General features: G+C 42.4%; 4 protein-coding genes across 4 annotated transcripts; all 4 read left to right on the top strand.

Moving 5' to 3' along the window:
• Nucleotides 1-956: 956 nt before the first annotated feature.
• Nucleotides 957-2,915, top strand: LOC104917865 (dual specificity protein phosphatase 26). The gene is made up of 3 exons (XM_010729437.3): nt 957-1,603; nt 1,939-2,150; nt 2,236-2,915. Exons 1-3 carry the CDS (start codon nt 1,425-1,427, stop codon nt 2,427-2,429), a joined length of 585 nt encoding a protein of 194 aa, XP_010727739.1. The 5' UTR covers nt 957-1,424; the 3' UTR covers nt 2,430-2,915.
• A 430-nt stretch (nt 2,916-3,345) lies between these two features.
• Nucleotides 3,346-6,448, top strand: LOC104917817 (serpin A3-5). The gene is made up of 6 exons (XM_010729376.3): nt 3,346-3,428; nt 4,162-4,801; nt 5,081-5,151; nt 5,247-5,440; nt 5,562-5,709; nt 5,790-6,448. The coding sequence occupies exons 2-6, from the start codon at nt 4,168-4,170 to the stop codon at nt 5,982-5,984; spliced, it is 1,242 nt and encodes a 413-aa protein (XP_010727678.3). The 5' UTR covers nt 3,346-3,428; nt 4,162-4,167; the 3' UTR covers nt 5,985-6,448.
• Nucleotides 6,449-7,731: 1,283 nt separating this feature from the next.
• On the top strand, nt 7,732-12,895 carry carnmt1 (carnosine N-methyltransferase 1). Its single transcript, XM_019261290.2, has 8 exons — nt 7,732-7,959; nt 9,814-10,009; nt 10,089-10,255; nt 10,437-10,577; nt 10,741-10,919; nt 11,525-11,638; nt 12,016-12,119; nt 12,216-12,895. Exons 1-8 carry the CDS (start codon nt 7,781-7,783, stop codon nt 12,408-12,410), a joined length of 1,275 nt encoding a protein of 424 aa, XP_019116835.2. The 5' UTR covers nt 7,732-7,780; the 3' UTR covers nt 12,411-12,895.
• A 1,429-nt stretch (nt 12,896-14,324) lies between these two features.
• wu:fa19b12 (hypothetical protein) lies at nt 14,325-17,166 on the top strand. Its single transcript, XM_010729440.3, has 2 exons — nt 14,325-15,105; nt 16,931-17,166. Exons 1-2 carry the CDS (start codon nt 14,758-14,760, stop codon nt 17,093-17,095), a joined length of 513 nt encoding a protein of 170 aa, XP_010727742.2. The 5' UTR covers nt 14,325-14,757; the 3' UTR covers nt 17,096-17,166.
• Nucleotides 17,167-18,115: the final 949 nt, after the last annotated feature.

Genomic DNA, 18,115 nt, shown 5'->3' with positions numbered 1-18,115 from the left:
ATCATATTTAAAATACAGTTTTCAAACCTGCTTTCGAGAGCAGAGATTGGACTAATGGTCTAAATATGGATGTTGACAAGGTGGTATGGGAACGGGTTTGGGAATCAGCAAACAACATGTCGGTTTGTAATAGGACAAGAGAAACTCAATTCAGACTTCTTCACCGTTTACAGATCACTCTCATCATTCTCATTCTACACATTCTTGTATACATTCACATTCTTGTCTCATTCTTGTGTACCATATATGATTCTCTTGTTTATGAATGATATGGTCCCATCCCCTGTTCTTCTTGTTGTTATGGTTGTTTTTTATCTAAGACAGCACTGTTTGTTTGTTTTTGTGACTGTCAATGTCGGTTTGTGTTTATGTATATTTGGCTACTCATAATGACATGTTGTGTATGTGAAGGAACAGAAAAATACAGTTTTCATCAATTTATGTAAAAGTACAACACTATATGCCAAATTTTAGTACTCTTCTTTAATTTCCCAATATACATTATCACATAAAGGCACCATGGGGGACCCTTTAAAAAGGCAGCAAAATTACTGAAAAATCAGGTGATCCTTCACGAGAAATTTCCTAACAAAAAAAATAATAGAGCTGGGAACTTGTTCTTTGGTCCACCCATTCCTGGGACATGTGAGCCTTGTCTTGTGAAGTCACAGTCTTTCTGCATCACTGACAACTGTGGGAGAGATAGACAAAAAATGGCGCTCTCTATCACTAACGTCGGGTGAAAATCAATTTTGTCCTAAAGGACAGCGTTGGTTACAATAACTGCTTACCCTTATCAGGGTCGTGGGTAGCTGACATTGGGCAAAGTTTATCACAGGACTGACACAGAGACAATCCTACAGGAAAGTAGTCCATGTCCTTGGACTGTGGGAGGAAGCTGCAGAGAACCCACACAGACGACATACAAAGTTTCTGTTTGTAAGAGAGACCCCATCCGGGTGGTCAAACCAGGCCCCTTCATGCTATGAGCTTTCCTTTGGAAACTTCAAATTCAACAATGAGAAATCGCTTTGTTTTATTTCTGTCATGTGGAAACTGCTGCATGGACCAACACTCCCTACATCTGCTAGCCAGCATTCAGATCTTTAAATAGACAACTATTTTGACGCAAAAGCACAACACAGGCCTCTGACGGCTTAAAGGCGTGCAGGCTAGATATAATTCAAGGATCAAATGGCCTGACACCACTAAGGACACCAGTGAGTAAGTCTGATCTGAAGCCTGAAACTCGGGTCATTCATAGAGTCTACACTGAGGCAGTCGTTCCACACAACTCGCCAGGAAATAATCCTTACGGAGGACAAATTTAAATTTTTTTGTGGTTACAAACCGCAGATACCTTTTTGGTTCTTGTCTGATTTTATTGGACTGGAAGTTGCTTCAAAAGTTGTACAGAAAAAGCAATGTCTTATACATCCAAACTTCCCGCGTCCTGGAATGATAAACCTCCTCCTCGGAAGGTGGAAATCGACATGAGCTCACCTGGTTTGGCGGTTTTTGAGCTGGAGAGACTTTTGTTTACTGGCAAAGCCATCATCAGCCATGCGGATGAAGTGTGGCCAAGGCTTTACATTGGAGACCAGTGAGTAACTCAACTCTTTCTCTTGGTGGCCTTTTAACTCTTTGCACTGCTGCTTTCTAGACTTTCTTGTGTTGTGACTGAGAGAGTAGACCGAGCCCTTTTAGAAGCAATGCCTAATTCTAGACCTGGATTTTTTGTCATAAATCAGAATGAGTAATTTAAGATCCACAAGCTGCGTTCCTTGCGTAAACTGCAGCTTGAAGGCTGTCTCAGGTTTCTTGACATGTATCCAGCCCACATGTCTGAAATTGTTCTCTAAGTACCAGTCAATCACTATGAAATGTGTTGCATTCAGACGGTTCATCAGGAAGCACTTTGTGTTTGTGTTTTTTCAGATACAGTGCGGAGAACCGGGCCGATCTGTCCATACATCGAGTCACTCACATCCTGAACGCAGCTCACAGCAAACGTGGAGGACAACCAGAAATCTATGGGGGCATGAACATCACCTACATGGGCATAGAGGCTCATGACTCCTGTGGCTTTGACATGAGCGTCAACTTCCAGGCAGCAGCAGACTTTATTCACAGGGCTCTGAGCAAAGGAGGTGAGAAGAGGGGGTAGGAAAAAACTCATTTGAACAGAATCACATTTGCTGTCTGTTTAAAAATAAACGCTTCTCTGATTCTCAGGCAAAGTGTTGGTGCACTGTCATGTTGGAGTCAGCCGTTCTGCCACTCTGGTCCTGGCTTACCTGATGCTGAAGCAGAACCTGACCCTCGTTGAGGCTATTTGTGCTGTGAAAGATAACCGGGGTGTGATCCCGAATAGAGGGTTCCTCCGACAGCTCATCCAACTGGACAGCCAGCTCTTTGGCACGCACTGAACTCTGCCTCAGTATTAAACAGATACAATTTAGTGCTTGATACTGATACTGGATCATATTTTAATTACCATTGGACATTAGGATAAAAATATATATTCTCTGGCTGTTTGTACGTGTTAAATGAACTGAAGTTTTACATTAAAGATATGCATCTAATGCATCTTTTGGTGAATGTTTTGAAGCCACAAAAGTGACACATTTAACAAAATCAGATGAACATCGCTGCAGTGTAGTTTCCAATGAGGCATGCAGCCCTGGGTAGAGGCTCCTACTCCATGCTGCTGATGTTGCCTGCCTGACAACATGGCAACACACCGGAGAACATAGTTTGTCCTGGTTGTGTCAACAAATGGCAAAAAAGAAATTATCAACCCAGAAATCTGACCTGTGACCAATACTTTGTGTTTACACAAGTACAGCTGTTGCATCACATATAAAACACTCTGATGTTTGTCCTGTGATTGAGTGTGTGGCAAAAGTTAAACACAAATACTTCATATTATAGTAAATTACCACATTGGAAACTTTAAATTCAAGTATACTATTATTAAGATCTGCTGTGAACAGGGTTTTTCGTTTTAAACTCAATTTCAGTACTCAAACTTAATTCCTGTTTTATTTTAGTGAACTGTTGGTTCTGAATAGCTTTGTATTATTCTGTTTTGTGTTTGCAGTCCAACCAACTGTCTGTAGGTGGCACAGTATGACTTGTTGACTCCGATCTGCTGGAATTAATCTCTGTCAATTTGTTGGTGTTATATAAAAATATACATCGTGTTTTTTGGTTCAATGCTGCTCAAATATTACACATGAATTGAGCGTCTTCTTTGTGGTATCTCAGTTTCATTCCACAGTTAGACATTAATCATTATTGGAACAAATGCAGTGCAAATAAGAAGATGAGACAGAGAATAAATAAGTCCAAAGTTCGGTTTGCTCTGAGCAGTTTTATATAAAGACAACAGTGTGTGCCTCGCTGGACAGACACCAAACCAGAAGGTAAGTGGTTCAAAAGAGAATCTAAATGATTTTTTTAACAGTTAGTTAAACTGGTCTGCCAACAGTTAGTTTGTTATTTGACATCTTGAGTATATTTACTCCTTTTATCCTCAATTTGGAGCCAACAGACCAAGCAAGTCCCTTTGGTTGTGGGGTGATGTGACACTGTGCCCAGAAAGGTCCCGATATTCTCTCTCAGACCTTTGTGCAGATGCAGTATTAAGACATTTCCTTGAGAATTTATTAAGATGATTAAGATTAACAGAAACATTCAGCTAATCTTCTTCAAGGGGACTGTGTGGGAATGATTTGTACAGATTTGTTACCAGATTATGAACGGAATATTGCTAAAAACCTGATTGATGCATGGACATCCATGGCATCACCTTCTCTAAATGATCCTTGCTCATGTCAAACCAGTCAGAAGAGCTCGGAGAAAAAAAAATAGAAATAATGAAATCTGTATGTATCTAAGCTGTTCCAATATTGGCAGGAAATGGTTTGTTCGTACAGGAGCCCATCACTCATAGTAAGAAGCTGACTGTGGAGCTGCAGTGTTTTGAGTGGCTTGTTATCAGGCCACTGCAGAGCTTGATGACGAGCTGATCATTTGAATCAGGTGTGGTGGAGGAGTCCCAGAGGACCAGGATTGAAAAACACTGTTTTAGGGCATCTAAAGTCAAACGTTGTGTAACTCGAATGAAGATCACTGCACTTGTGAATTTTGTTGCAGTTTCCAATGATGCATGCAGCCCTGGGTATCTGGATATTGTCAGCAGTGATCTGCGTTGGTAGAAGCCAACACGATTTGAATGACACCCAAACAGACCAGGACACTCAAATCGACAACAGCGCCAACAGCATCTCACTGGTGGCTGCAGCAAACAAAAGGTTTGCCTTCCGTCTGTACAGGCAGTTAGCAGCTCATGCTGACTCTCGAGGCAAGAATATCTTCTTTTCCCCATCAAGTGTGTCTGTTGCCTTGGCTACCTTGTCCGTAGGGGCACGGGGTCCGACCCACAAGCAGATTTTCAACGGTCTGGGTTTCAACAGCACCCTACTGACGCAGGCAGATGTAGATCAAGCTTTCCACGCTCTCCTCGAAAGGGCAAACAAGACATCTAATGGAGACACCAGTGAAGGCACCGCTGTGTTCGTGGGCAACAATTTGAAGCCACGGCCAGAGTTCCTGGAAACCTTGAAGCAGTCCTACCATGCAGATGGGTTCACTGTTGACTTTGCCAATGCCATAGACAGCGCCAGTACCATCAACGAGTACGTGAAAGCGAAGACCAATGGGAAGATAGAAGATTTAGTCAAGGACCCGGATCCAATGACGGTCATGTATCTCATCAGCTACATCTACTTCAAAGGTACATAAGATTGACTGGTTTGTTGTCTTTAAGTTTTATGTATGAAATGTTTTGAGGGATGTCTTGAGGTCACTGTAGGGATAATGTTCTCTTAGATTGATCATTACTAATGTCAAGCGTATTGATGAATCCTCCATTCTACTTGGATAAGCCTCAATAAACCTAAGAAATCTTGGACTTCTCTAAACTTTCTCCTCACTGACTGAACTGATCATCGATGAAAGAGAATACTTCACGATAAACCATAAGTTTAAATTCTGCTCATCCTCGTCTAAACAGGAAAGTGGGCGACTTCATTTAATCCCAAGCGCACCCACAGGAGCACATTTACAGTGGACAAGAACACCAAGGTTCAAAGTTTCTTCATTTATTCAGAATTATGCATCATACTGTGTGTCCTTTCACATTTAAGGAACCTCATGTTTAAATTGTCATTTTTTTCCAGGTTCCAGTCCAGATGATGACTATGGAGAATAGATTTCCTGTCTATCGCGACCAGGAGATCAACACATCGATCCTCCGCCTCCCCTTCAACGGCTCCTACTCCATGCTGCTGATGTTGCCTGACAACATGGCAACACTGGAGAGTGTAGTTTCCCCGGGTCATGTTAACAAATGGCTGAAGTTCATGAAGACCCGGTTGGTTAAAATCATCCTTAAATTCATGTTTTCTTAAATAAACTGACATGTATAAACTATTCAGCTTTGTCCTGACAGATCGATCACTGTATGTTTGTCTTTTTTCCTAATTTTCTTATAGGTCATATCACATATTTATTCCAAAGTTCTCCATCAAGACTTCCTACACACTGAACGATGTGTTGACTGGAATGGGAATGACAGACATGTTTAGTGACCATGCAGATTTTAACGGCATTGCAGAGGATGTAGAGCTGAAGGTCTCAGAGGTAAGGATGGTTATTGCACGTATATTTCCTTCCCTGTATTTGGTCCACCGCCGTCTCACTCTGCCTCCGTTGATCCTTAGGTCGTGCATCAAGCTACCCTGGATGTGGACGAGGCCGGAGCCACCGCTGCAGCTGCTACAGGCGTTACAATCATTTTAAAGTCCACGATTGTTTATCCCGTTCTCAAGTTTGATCGTCCATTTATGGTTATGATCACTGAACACAACACAAAAAACATCCTCTTTGTGGGAAAAATTATCAACCCAAACATCTGACAGGACAAAGTGTTTGGGTTAACAGCTGTTGCATCACATATAAAATAATGTCACGATGGCAGTTTTGAACTGTTTTGGATAGAAACCCTGGTTTGTGTAATTGCACCTTGCCCTTTATATACCCTGCCTATTGATTGTTTTTGAGCTCCATAAACAGAATATTTGTTCAGAATTTCTTTATTTTGTCCAGGACATTAAAATTCTCCATGTGGTCTGACAGAAACAGAAACAATAGGAACATTCGATGCTGCTGACTAGGTTTTTCACTTATTTCTGTTTATGTCCCTGTTAAGATTAACACCCATTCCAGATAGACCCATTTAGGTCTTCAAGTGAATCAGTCCTGAACCACCCTGGAGCATATTTTCAGAAAGTCCTCCTGCCATTTTTAGGAATACATATATCCATTATCTGTAACCTCAGGGTCATTATTAGGGCGAGAGGCAGGGCAGACAGGGCACAAAGAGACAAACAACCATTCACACCAACAGCCAAATTTAAAGTCACCAATTAACCTATTAAGTGCAAGTATCCGAAGACAATCCCCCCAGACACGGGGAGAACACGTAAACCCCAGGCCCCAACCGAGGTCAAACCAGGGACCTTGCTGTGAGGCTATGGTGCTAACCACTGCACCACTGTGCCTCCCATGAATATAAATATATATATAATCTGTGAATTATTAAACTGTATAGCTGTAAAAAATAATAATAAAAGAAAGTAAATCCTGCACCATTGCAAGATTGTATATTTTACTTTATTTTTGTTAATATTGTACACAGTATCACTTTAATTAGATTAAATTTCCACCCATAAAGAATCTGAGTAGAGTTTCATTATATTACTATTACTATTACTATTACTATTACTACTACCCCTCTAGAACACTGCGCTCTCAGGACGCTGGGTTCCTTGTGGTTCCTATAGTTTCCAAAAGTAGATTGGGAGCCAGAGCTTTCAGCTATCAGGCTCCTCTTCTGTGGAACAAACTACCTTTCTGGGTTCAGGAGGCCGACACAGTCAACACCTTTAAGAGCAGACTTAAGACTTTCCTTTTTGATAGAGCTTATAGTTAGGGCTGGCTCAGGTCATCCCTTAGTTATGCTGCCATAGGATTAGACTTCCGGGGGACTTGTCCTGGGAGAGGGATCCCTCCTCTGTGGCTCTTCCTGAGGTTTCTTCCACATTTTTTCCTGTTAAAGTTTTTTGTGGGCAAGTTTTTCCTCACTTGAACCGAGGGTCTAAGGACAGAGGGTGTCACTCCCTGTACAGATTGTAATGATGTACTTTGTGACTTTGGGCTATACAAATAAAATCTGATTTGATTTGACTATTATATACTGTTGTTATTCTTCTTCTTATTATTATTATTATTATATACTGCTTTATAATAAACATCTATCTATCTATCTATCTATCTATCTATCTATCTATCTATCTATCTATTATCTATCTATCTATCTATCTATCTATCTATCTATCTATCTATCTATCTATCTATCTATCTATCTATCTATCTATCTATCTATCTATATCTGTCTGTCTGTCTGTCTGTCTGTCTGTCTGTCTATCTATCTATCTGTCTGTCTGTCTGTCTATCTATTTATCTGTCTGTCTGTCTGTCTGTCTGTTATTTCATTGTTATTGTTTAACTACTTGCAGTCCCATCCTCTGCCTGTAGGGTGGCAGCAGTGCGCCTTTTGTCGAGTGGTTGCTCCGCTGCTATCACTGATCCCCCCCCGAAGAAGAACGTTTGCCGCGCTGTGATTGGCTGTCTGCAAAGCTTCGGTTCAAACATGGCCGAAGCAGGAGCAGGAGCAGAAGGAGCAGAAGGAGCGCAGGGAGGAGGAGGAGCAGGAGCAGGAGGAGCGCCTCCCTACTTCCACAAAGAGAGACTCAAATACAGCCCGGAGGAGGAGGCCCGGCTGGAGAGGCAGCACTTCTGGAGGATCATCGACGCGTTCAGGTTTTACCGGTAAGCGCGAGCCACGTCAGAACCAGAACAGCTGACCCGGTTTGGAGGGAAACTGCTGCTCAGAGAGGGTCCGGTAGAGGTCCACGGTGTCCGGGTCAGGACGGTCTATCCTATCAGTGTGTTTCTGTCAGTGTGTGATCACCTGAAACTGAAAACCAGCCTCAGTGAGAGGGGGGTCCCCTTCCTCAGAGGCCGCCATGTTTCTACGGAAGCCCAGAGCGGCCAGTTTCAAAGAGCTGAAGGATGAGAGCGTCTGCGGGACGTTAGAGAGAGTAACCACGATACTGCACCAGACAAAGTGTCACGGTACTGCACCAGACGAAGTGTCACGATACTGCACCAGAGAGAGTAACCACGATACTATACCAGACAAAGTGTCACGATACTGCACCAGACAAAGTGTCACAATACTGCGCCAGACACAGTATCACGATACTGCACCAGACAAAGTGTCACGATACTGTACCAGACAAAGTGTCACGATACTGTACCAGACAAAGTGTCACGATACTGTACTAGACAAAGTGTCACGATACCGTACCAGACAGAGTGTCACGATACCGTACCAGACAAAGTGTCGCGATACTGTACCAGACAAAGTGTCACGATACTGCACCAAAGTGTCACGATACCGTACCAGACAGAGTGTCACGATACCGTACCAGACAAAGTGTCGCGATACCGTACCAGACAAAGTGTAACGATACCGTACCAGACAAAGTATAACGGTACCGTACCAGACAAAGTGTCGCGATACCGTACCAGACAAAGTACCACGATACCGTACCAGACAAAGTACCGCGATACCGTAACAGACAAAGTGTTGCGATGCCGTACCAGACAAAGTGTCGCGATACAGTACCAGACAAAGTGTCACGATACTGCACCAGACAAAGTATCACTGTTCCGGGTATTATCGCGATACTGCAGCCTTTATTATTATTATTATGAACTGCAATGTATTTGTACAAGTTATAAACACTTATTAATGACTTATAATGTTGTTTGGTGCATGATAAACATAATACTGGTGAAGTAGAATTAGACTGAAACGAATTAGTGGTTGCCACTGACGACGACTTTGTGGCAGACTCGGCGCTCGGGCCCGGTGCTTCTGCCATGGTGAGCGTGTTGTCTGTGTTTGTGACTGTAAGCCGTGCACGTCTGGGCCAGACAGAACTTTAGCTTGTTGTTTGTTTTGAAGCGGAGCTGCCTTCATGGAGTTAGAAACCCACGAACAGCCAGTCAGCTAACAGAGGGGCGGACCCAGCGTGGAGTAGCATGCAGTGAGAAGCCGGGAGGAGAGCAGAGGTGGAAACTGGCACCGGTAGTTTAGTAATCCACGGTAGGACCGTCCTGTAAAATTTCTAGTGTAGTAGGAACTGTTACGATTTGGCACCGCGGGGTACCGTGTATACCGTGGGTATCGTGTAGAATTTAGTGACATCTAGTGGTGTAATCGTTGCATTGCAATCTCCTCACATCACCCTCGCCTTTAAGGACCCTGTCTCCAGAGTCACTATTTAATTTGTCTGTTCTGGGCTACCGTAGAAACACAGTGTTTCAACACCTGCTCCCACTGTAGATATAAAAGGAGAATTTTTAAGAAAAAACTAAAATATTCTTATTTTAAGGTGATTATACATCCATGAAAACATAGTTATGAATATTATATTCTATGTTTGCCTTATTCTGAAAATAAAGTCCCCAAATCTCACTGGACCTTAAAGACCTCGTAAAGGGTTGCTATGGGCATGTCATTCAAATTTGCCGGGTGGGTTAATAACACTTTCTTCTTTGGTCTGACGAACTCGGAACACATTCATTCTTATTTAATGCGTGGCTCTTTTTCAGGGTTCATGTCGAGGAGCAGGTCAAGAGAGCCGAGTGTCAGTTTCGGAGTCTACCGCAGCACCACCAGAACCTACTGCCAGATGTTTTATCCAACCTGTCCCGGATCAGCCAGTGTGCGCACCACAACCAGGAGCTGCTGCAGGCCATCGTTCACAACAGCCTCCACATGTTTGAGAACATTGAGTATGGCGAGAGGGTGAGGACACGCCCGGGTTGTTATTTATTTATTTTCAAGGAATTGAGGTAAAGATGTTGTGTCTTGATTCAACTTCCAGGAGGATCCACGAAAGGCGCGGCCGTCCACTACGTTTGACATGGACAAGCTTAAATCCACCATAAAGCAGTTTGTCAGAGACTGGAGCGAGGTGGGCCGGGCCGAGAGGGATTCCTGCTACCAGCCCATCATCCAAGAGATCCAAAGACTCTTCCCAAGTGACCAATAGTAGGAAACATGAGCACTACCACACAAACACCTGCATGCATGCCAAGAAAACAAATGATACATGCATTAACACCTTTGTATATGTGCTTTGGTATCAGAACACCATGTAATGATGCTGATGATGTGACTTACTCCATGTTTTCCGTGTGATATGTGCATTTTGTACATTTTATTATGTCAGTGATGTGTCTAAGGTGAGCGTGCTGGTACCGGGTGCCGGGCTCGGCCGCCTAGCCTGGGAGATCGCTCGGCTCGGTTATATCTGCCAGGGCAACGAATGGAGCTTCTTCATGCTCTTCTCTTCAAACTTTGTTCTCAATAGGTACGGCACATACTGACACTAACACCTAGGCACCTTCTTCTTCATACCTTCATGCGTGGTATCTGAAACTGTTGCATTTAATTCTCTAAATATGTGATTACAAATGAATCATAACACATGATTCAGGTGCACCTCACACTCCATCCCTCCACGTTCCCTCCAGGTGTGAACAGGTGAACTCTTTCACGGTGTACCCCTGGATCCACCAGTTCAGCAACAACAAGAAATCCTCCGACCAAACGCGACCAATCAGATTCCCTGACGTCAACCCTCAGAGCTTACCTCTCGATGCAGATTTCTCCATGGTAGCAGGGGACTTTGTAGAAGTCTACAGTGAACCAGGTCGGTAAACTCTGCGTGGACGCACTTTCTTTGAGCGTGTTCACACATCTCGTTTGGAAACCAGGAGCCTCCTCTTGGCTTGATTTGATTGATGAAGTTTAACTACTAATAAATATTGCTTATTAAATCTGTTCGGGAAGGGATCTTATAATCAATCTGTATAAACACTTTGTTTACTTCTGTCAGTATGCGATCACACAGTAATAAGCTCCAAATGAGTCATTATTCATTCATAATATGCAGCCGATTTGCAGTCTAATAATCATAATAATAATAAGGCCTGTTCATTAAATCATTAAAGTGCTGCATAAGCTGCTGTCAGTCGATGCGCTGAGGATGCAGGAAGACGATCAAAGCTGAATAACTTCATGTTTACTCCTCACAAACTAAAACAGTGAGTTCATTTATTTTCCTCTTGATCCGACCTCCAGACGTGAACACACACTCTGATCGATGACATGAACTACACTGAATAAATATTACTTGTTGGAGGTCATACAAAAGAAGCTGAGCTCCACCTGGTGAAAAGAGTATGTGATTACATTCGATGTGAACGTAATGTTAATTAAAAGTCGGTGTAATAATATATCGTCTGTTTGGTTTAGAATCCTGGGACTGCGTGGCTACCTGCTTCTTTATTGACACAGCTCATAATGTCATCGAGTACGTGGAGACTATCTGGAAGATTCTGAAGCCTGGTGGAGTTTGGATTAACCTGGGTGAGTGATTTTTATTTAAACTCTACATGCAAACAAAACAAAATCATTTCCATGAGCGGACAGGAAGTGATCTCCAGGACACTCGACAAATGTAGCAAAATATTCTCTTTATATTAAAAGAAATGTCACTGTAATATTCTCTGAACTCTGTTAGATGCATGCTCTGTTTTTATTTCTCTTGGTGTTCCCACTTTGATTCGACTAACCTGGTTAATTCTTCATTTGTTTATTTGACACTTATACTCACTGCAGATTGTCATTTGCACGACATGACCTATTAATTAACACAACCAGCTAATTAACAATATCCCATGAACTGGATTTACAAATGTGTTTTGTAATGGGTCTCGTAGTTTAAGTCTTCAATGTTTCTTCAGGTCCACTGCTGTACCACTTTGAGAACATGGCCAATGAGCTCTCAGTTGAACTCAGCTATGAAGACATCAGGACGGCGATTGTTAACTTTGGCTTCCACATAGAGGTATGTCTTTTTTATTTGACTGTGATTCATGTTAACATCACGTCGGTCTCCGTAAATCTTGCTCCGGTCGTAAAACAACATCCGTTCCTCCTGCAGGTGGAGAAGGAGTCAGTCCAGACCACCTACACTGAGAACGACCGCTCGATGTTGAGATACGTTTACGACTGCGTCTTCTTTGTGGTGCGGAAACCCGTAGATTTGTACTTCAACGGTCAAGAAGACGACCAACAACAGAATTCTCCGCCGGCCGCCAAGTCACCGCGGCGAGAGGGCACCGACGGCCTGACGTGACAGGAGAACCCCTCTGACAAAAAAAGACTGACGACAAAACGAAAAAGAATGGACACAGAGGAGAAACGAATCAGTGGACATGCATTTTCTTTTTCGTCATATATTTTTTAATGGAGAAACGTGTCCGACCCTGCAGCTGCACCGGCTCAGATTGTAGAAGTAACACCTGAAAAACATCGAAATGCTCTACGTCTTTTAGCAGCGGTCTTACTAATCATAATCTCCACTGACTTTAACTGCCTGAGAGAGAGTGTGTGAGTGTGTGTGAGTGAGTGTGTGATAGGTAAGCGTGATGGGAACATTTGCTTTTGAAATCTATTTATTTTTTTCAAATATGGTGCCAATAACTTTGTCTACTTATTTGCATTTATCAGACTGTAATCAGAACATGTTTCAGCTTCACAGGAATCATTTGTTTATAAGTTTCTTTCACCTTTCTTTGTTTCTAATCACACTTTGGAATAAAGCCAAACATTTTAAAAAAATGTTCATGCATGGATTTGGAAGTTTAATATTGTTTTAACACCACAGCTCAAGGACAAGTCTAGGTGTCGTTCAGGGTTACAGGTGTGATGAAGAGGATGTAGTCTCCGTGACGTCACCCACAGGTTTCTGAAGAACTCTCTGCTCCACTATGATGCCTGTCCTACCTCCGCCAGCTCCTGGCTAATCCAAAAATTGGCAAAGACGTGGAGGCGAGGCGCTCAAACAAGCCACCTGTAAGGACACCCACCTGTCAATCAAAGCGTCCACGCTCTTAATCCTACATAACTTTAAGCCTTAATATAATGTGAACAGGTGAGTTGTATATAAATTCACCCTCAGTACAGTTGTCATGAACGGGGAAATTAGCTACAGAGACCAAAACTGTTTTTTGTACCAGGCTGTAAACATGTTTATTTTCTATTTTTACAGGTACAGTCATTATTTTCAGAAGATATCTGTCATTTCCTGTTAATCTTTTAAGGTAAGTCATCCAAATAGTGTCACACAGTCAAAGGGAATCTGTGTCCTGATAATATGCTGCTCAGAATTCATCCACACACAAAGTTGGTGCAGCTATTGACGTGTTTCATAGGTAATTCAGTATTTTTAGACTTTTTTTTAGTATATACAGTATGTATTTGACTACTTTCAGCCAAGAATGTGATTAATAAAGGACTTTTAGACGTTAGAAATAGATGCACAGGTTATATAAAAATATAATTCTCATTTTCTGAGGCTCTCAGTTTGAAAAAAAATTCTGTTGAGTTAGATTTCTATGCTGATTTCAAAATTGCAGTCTGTTTTTTTCTAGCACCTCAAGTTTTTACCCTCCAGATCAGCAAAGTTCCTGATCAGCTGTAGTAAGACTTGCCAGCTGATCTCGATTGGACTCATCTGCAGCTACAACTTGTTTGTGCCGTCACACTGAGACAGTGAGAGGTGTGTGCAGCTCCCAACAGGTCAGTACTATCAACATCTGCACACAGAGAGCTGGCATAGTAGAATGAAGAGGATCTGTGCTTTCCTCTTCACCTCGTCACCATGGACACACCGCTGTAAGTTCTGTTTGGTCTGATGCTCTTTTTGTAGTTTTCAAAGCTTGTAACTTTTCCATCCTAGTGTTTGATTTCCATAGGTATATATTCACTTTGTTCCAGATCATGTCTGCTCCTGATACTTCTCGTCGTAAACGCCTGAACCACCCTGACTCCTTTTGCTGTGTTTGTGCTAGTTTCACCAAGTCAGAGGAAAGCAAACATCAGTGCATCTGTCAAACAAGCATATTTTACATATTTTAAAGTAAAACTCTGTGATCAAGACAACAAGACATGGGCCCCTCACAAAGTGTGCAAGCAGTGTGTGGAGAGTTTACAGATGTGGACCAAAGGAACACGTGAACAGTTGAGTTTGGTGTCCCCAAAAAGATCATTGGACTGTGACTTTAGTGGAAACAAGCACATGTCTGTTAAGTTACAGAGAAAAACTGAGATCAGTTTTGGATTCTGCACCCAGAGATGATTTAAAACCAGCTGTCAGACCTGTGTTATGATAACCTGTGTGTGTGGAAGGTGGAGGCACAGATTATCATGAATGAACCCGGCTGCAGGCTGCAGGCTGGGGGCGGGGACAGACAGCAGAGCCCTCCTCCGATTGGTCCGATGATTGACTCCTTCTCGCGATAGTTTTACTACCGGTGCTGGATGTTTTGCTGACTGGACCTGCACGCATCCACCTCCTCAACACGTTAGCATTGACCAGCAGCTGCAGTCAGAGTCCTGCAGAGTCCTGCAGAGTCTTGCACAGTCCTGCACAGTCCTTGCAGCAGCCTGTGTGTGTGTTGGCCGACACTCCGCTCTCCCTCATGGCGAAGAGACGAGCCGAGGACTCCTGCTCCTCCTCCGTCCTCCTGCACGGCTCTCCCTCCAAAAGATGCTGCAGCGTTCACATGCAGCCGGGCAGCGTGGTTCCGACCGGAGCTGTGAGCCCGGAGTCCCTGCTGGCTCTGCTGGGCAGCCGCTCCAGAAAGAGGCCGCACTACTCTGAGGAGCAGCCCGGAGAAGAAGCAGCAGCAGCGGGTCTTTATCTCAAGGCCACACACGCAGCAAATGTTCAGACTTGTGGAAGTTTCCAGGAGCGTCCAGGCTCCAAGAAACGACCTCGGGAGGACTCCACGGTCTCAGAGACTGTCACTGCTAAAGAAGATGATCAGGTAAGTTACAGAGAACAGAGCACAGGTGTGCTGTTTTCACTCTTTCACTTTCGTAAAGGCAGTTTAGATGGTGTAGTGGCAGCAAACGGCCACTAGGTGTCACCGCTCACCTGCTATAGAGCTCCACCTGAAGTCACAACATCTCTCACCTGTTAAGCACCTTTTTTACTTTACTTTACTTTACTTTACTTTTACTTTTATACTTTATTTATCCCACAACGGGGAAATTCACTTGTACATATTTACAAAAAGTACTAAAGTAGAACGTGCAGATTTAAGAATGTGCAGATTTACAAAACAAGTACTAAGGTAGAACATAAACTTAAAATAACAACAACAAAAATAACAAAAAACAAACAAGAACAAAAAATAGCAATGGTTGACATGAACAAGAGACTACAACATGATCAGGTGCAGGTGTTGTAAAGTCTCACTTTTGAGGTCTTTTGATAGAAGTTGAGTACATATATGAATAATAACTTAATGCTAAAATATCGAGTGTTGAATGAATGAATATTAGAGGCAAAAGTTCAGTGTTGTGAGGTCATCTATTCAGCTCTTCAGTTCAAACTCTTACAGATTAATTACAGGACTTTAAGATTGGCTAGTAAACCCATAAAGTTGCAGATAATCATCATCATCATCATCACCATAAACTGATTGCCCAAAGTTTAACTGTGTTTTCAGACTTCCCTGTGAGTGTGTGACTTACCTAATAGTGACAAAGGCAAAGCAGGCACCTGTAGTAGATATGACAACAGACCTTTTTGACTTCTAGAAGGAAAATCTCAGCCGTTAACCACGGCTCGTGCACGTCCAACCATATCTTGAAAGTGAAAAGAAGTTTAGTTTAACGGTACGAGCAGAAGACAAAGGATGGCACACAAGCCTGTTAGAGATCTAACATGTTGTGTTGCATTAAAGGTTCTTAAAAATCATCTCTGGTGCAACATTCAGAGGCAATAATCTCAAAATTCATCCAGATTAGCTATTTGTTTCACTATTGAGTTGTTTTTTAGGTTAATTCCAGTATTATTTTTTAGATTTTTTAGTATATGCAGTGTGTATTTGATCACTTTAAGCCAGTTCGCCCTATGTTGATGTTGGGCCCTGTCTAATAATTACAAAGGTAAAGCAGGCACTCTAAGAAATATAACAATAGATCCTTTTCACAGCAGATATTTTGACTTATAGAAGGAAAAGCTCGGCTGTTACTCCATTAACAATATGTTTGTTGTGTCCTAGTAAGGCAGCATGAACAATTCTAATACTAGTATTACTTTAAAGCATCTATTGGTTGGTGTGTACTAGTCTAAAATGTTAACATTAGCTCTTTAAGACTCACATAACTTACCTGATTTGGTTAATGGTTTGGTTATTTTTGTGTAAAATCAGTGTATATGTTGAATAGAGGTTGCTGATGTTCTGTTCAGTTCAGTTTGTTGCATTTTACAACAGTTTGAGTGCACATGGACACAGGAAAGTAAGTGTGGATAAGCTTTGTTGATATAGTTATGGATCCTTACAAGTTTTTGACCGTGTGAAGTAGAGCATCAAGTCGGTAATGGACCGCGTTGAGATGTAGGACTACATTTTATGACGCTGCAAGATGTTAATATTAATCTCTCTTCCTTGACTGATAGCTTTAAAACGCGTCTTTTCTTTATCTTCTCATGGAGACGTTACCGGTTTATATTTTTATTATCGATTCAAGGATTTAATCAAGATATCCTCTGCTCTAATTTATTTACTTATATCCTCCAATGTCTGTCTTGTCCTGTGTCTGTGCTCTGTAAATAAACCTGACGTTCTCGTCGCTCATCAGGCCGATGAAGACGCCAACACTGAAGACTGCACTTACAACTCCTTCCAGTACTGGAGGACCCCGTTACCTGAACTCGACCTGTCACTGCTAGAAGATGCCGACGATCATTCCCAAACAAAAGACAAGTCAAAAGTCAGCTCTTCTTCTGACGCCATGGAGACCTGAAGGTGTTTTACTGTCCTGACGTCAGCACGAAAACATGTGTTGCTGTCCAGCAGGTACACACGTCCAAAAAACACATTCGAAGGTTGCTTGAAATTGCATCCAGGTGAGGTGTAACAACCTGATGTTGCAGACTGCCGTGGTAGCCCCATCAGACTGACGTAGGCTGCAGTAAGTGAGCCTCATGCTGGGGGGAATATCTCGGTGAATTGGGCGAAGTAACAGCGAGATCTGCGCGGCAGCAATAACTGTTCTTACAGCGGGGACCAAAACCTCTTTGTAAACCGCTGCGAAGAGTTCGTCCATCCTCAAATTGTAGATAGTCGCTTCAAACAACCTGGTGTCCAACATTTTTTGTGTTGTGCAGAACCCCTACTTAGTGTTCTCTACAGTTTATACAATGTTGTTAAAGAAATGAGGTATGAAAAGTTCATATCAGTTCATATTATAAACCCTGTCGTTCAGAGCGTGTTGTTTGGTGTAACTGTTGTTGTAGATGTTACGGGAAATACAAATACATTTTTAAAAACACCATATCAAAGGCTTCAGTGTGTTCTGTGTTAACTTTTATTGCATGTTACTGATGCAAATCATTACCAATCACTGCACATGTCTCATTTTATTGCTGTTTACTTTAAAATTATTCTCTTCCCTCCATACCGAGGGTCAACGGTTCAATGAAATGTGCCAGCAAGTGTGTATTAGTGTACTACACTGTAGGACTAAGACTTCAGGACTTCGAGACACAATCGATACTTTGTACAATTCTTCTATACACTTGTCACTTTAAGAGCAAAAAAGCTATCATGACTGCTACCACAGTACAAATACTTTAGTGCAATACCAGGAACTGCAGAGGAAGAGGACTCAGTTTTATACGTGCTAATATAAAATGTCTGGTGAACTCAGAAGAGGACTTCTTGTCCTCAGTGGTCGTCTGAAGGTGAGGGACAACCAGCATTGTAAAAACGGCGGCAGAGGAGCTGAAGAAGTTAAGGTGTATGCCTCAATATACATGTACTG

The sequence above is a fragment of the Larimichthys crocea genome, chromosome III (genome assembly GCF_000972845.2).
Source record: "Larimichthys crocea isolate SSNF chromosome III, L_crocea_2.0, whole genome shotgun sequence".
NCBI classification, from domain to species: domain Eukaryota; kingdom Metazoa; phylum Chordata; class Actinopteri; family Sciaenidae; genus Larimichthys; species Larimichthys crocea.
This window is presented reverse-complemented; position numbering and strand designations above follow the sequence as displayed.

Bases quoted from the DNA above. Each gene is read 5' to 3' on its own strand.
- LOC104917865 (XM_010729437.3), top strand. From the start codon at position 1,425: ATGTCTTATACATCCAAACTTCCCGCGTCCTGGAATGATAAACCTCCT. The intron at 1,604-1,938 runs GTGAGTAACTCA...GTGTTTTTTCAG, and splicing joins AGGCTTTACATTGGAGACCA to ATACAGTGCGGAGAACCGGG. The intron at 2,151-2,235 runs GTGAGAAGAGGG...TCTGATTCTCAG, and splicing joins CAGGGCTCTGAGCAAAGGAG to GCAAAGTGTTGGTGCACTGT.
- LOC104917817 (XM_010729376.3), top strand. From the start codon at position 4,168: ATGATGCATGCAGCCCTGGGTATCTGGATATTGTCAGCAGTGATCTGC. The intron at 5,152-5,246 runs GTTCAAAGTTTC...ATTTTTTTCCAG, and splicing joins CAGTGGACAAGAACACCAAG to GTTCCAGTCCAGATGATGAC. The intron at 5,710-5,789 runs GTAAGGATGGTT...GTTGATCCTTAG, and splicing joins TAGAGCTGAAGGTCTCAGAG to GTCGTGCATCAAGCTACCCT.
- carnmt1 (XM_019261290.2), top strand. From the start codon at position 7,781: ATGGCCGAAGCAGGAGCAGGAGCAGAAGGAGCAGAAGGAGCGCAGGGA. The intron at 10,256-10,436 runs GTAGGAAACATG...TTATTATGTCAG, and splicing joins CTCTTCCCAAGTGACCAATA to TGATGTGTCTAAGGTGAGCG. The intron at 11,639-12,015 runs GTGAGTGATTTT...ATGTTTCTTCAG, and splicing joins TGGAGTTTGGATTAACCTGG to GTCCACTGCTGTACCACTTT.
- wu:fa19b12 (XM_010729440.3), top strand. From the start codon at position 14,758: ATGGCGAAGAGACGAGCCGAGGACTCCTGCTCCTCCTCCGTCCTCCTG. The intron at 15,106-16,930 runs GTAAGTTACAGA...GTCGCTCATCAG, and splicing joins CTGCTAAAGAAGATGATCAG to GCCGATGAAGACGCCAACAC.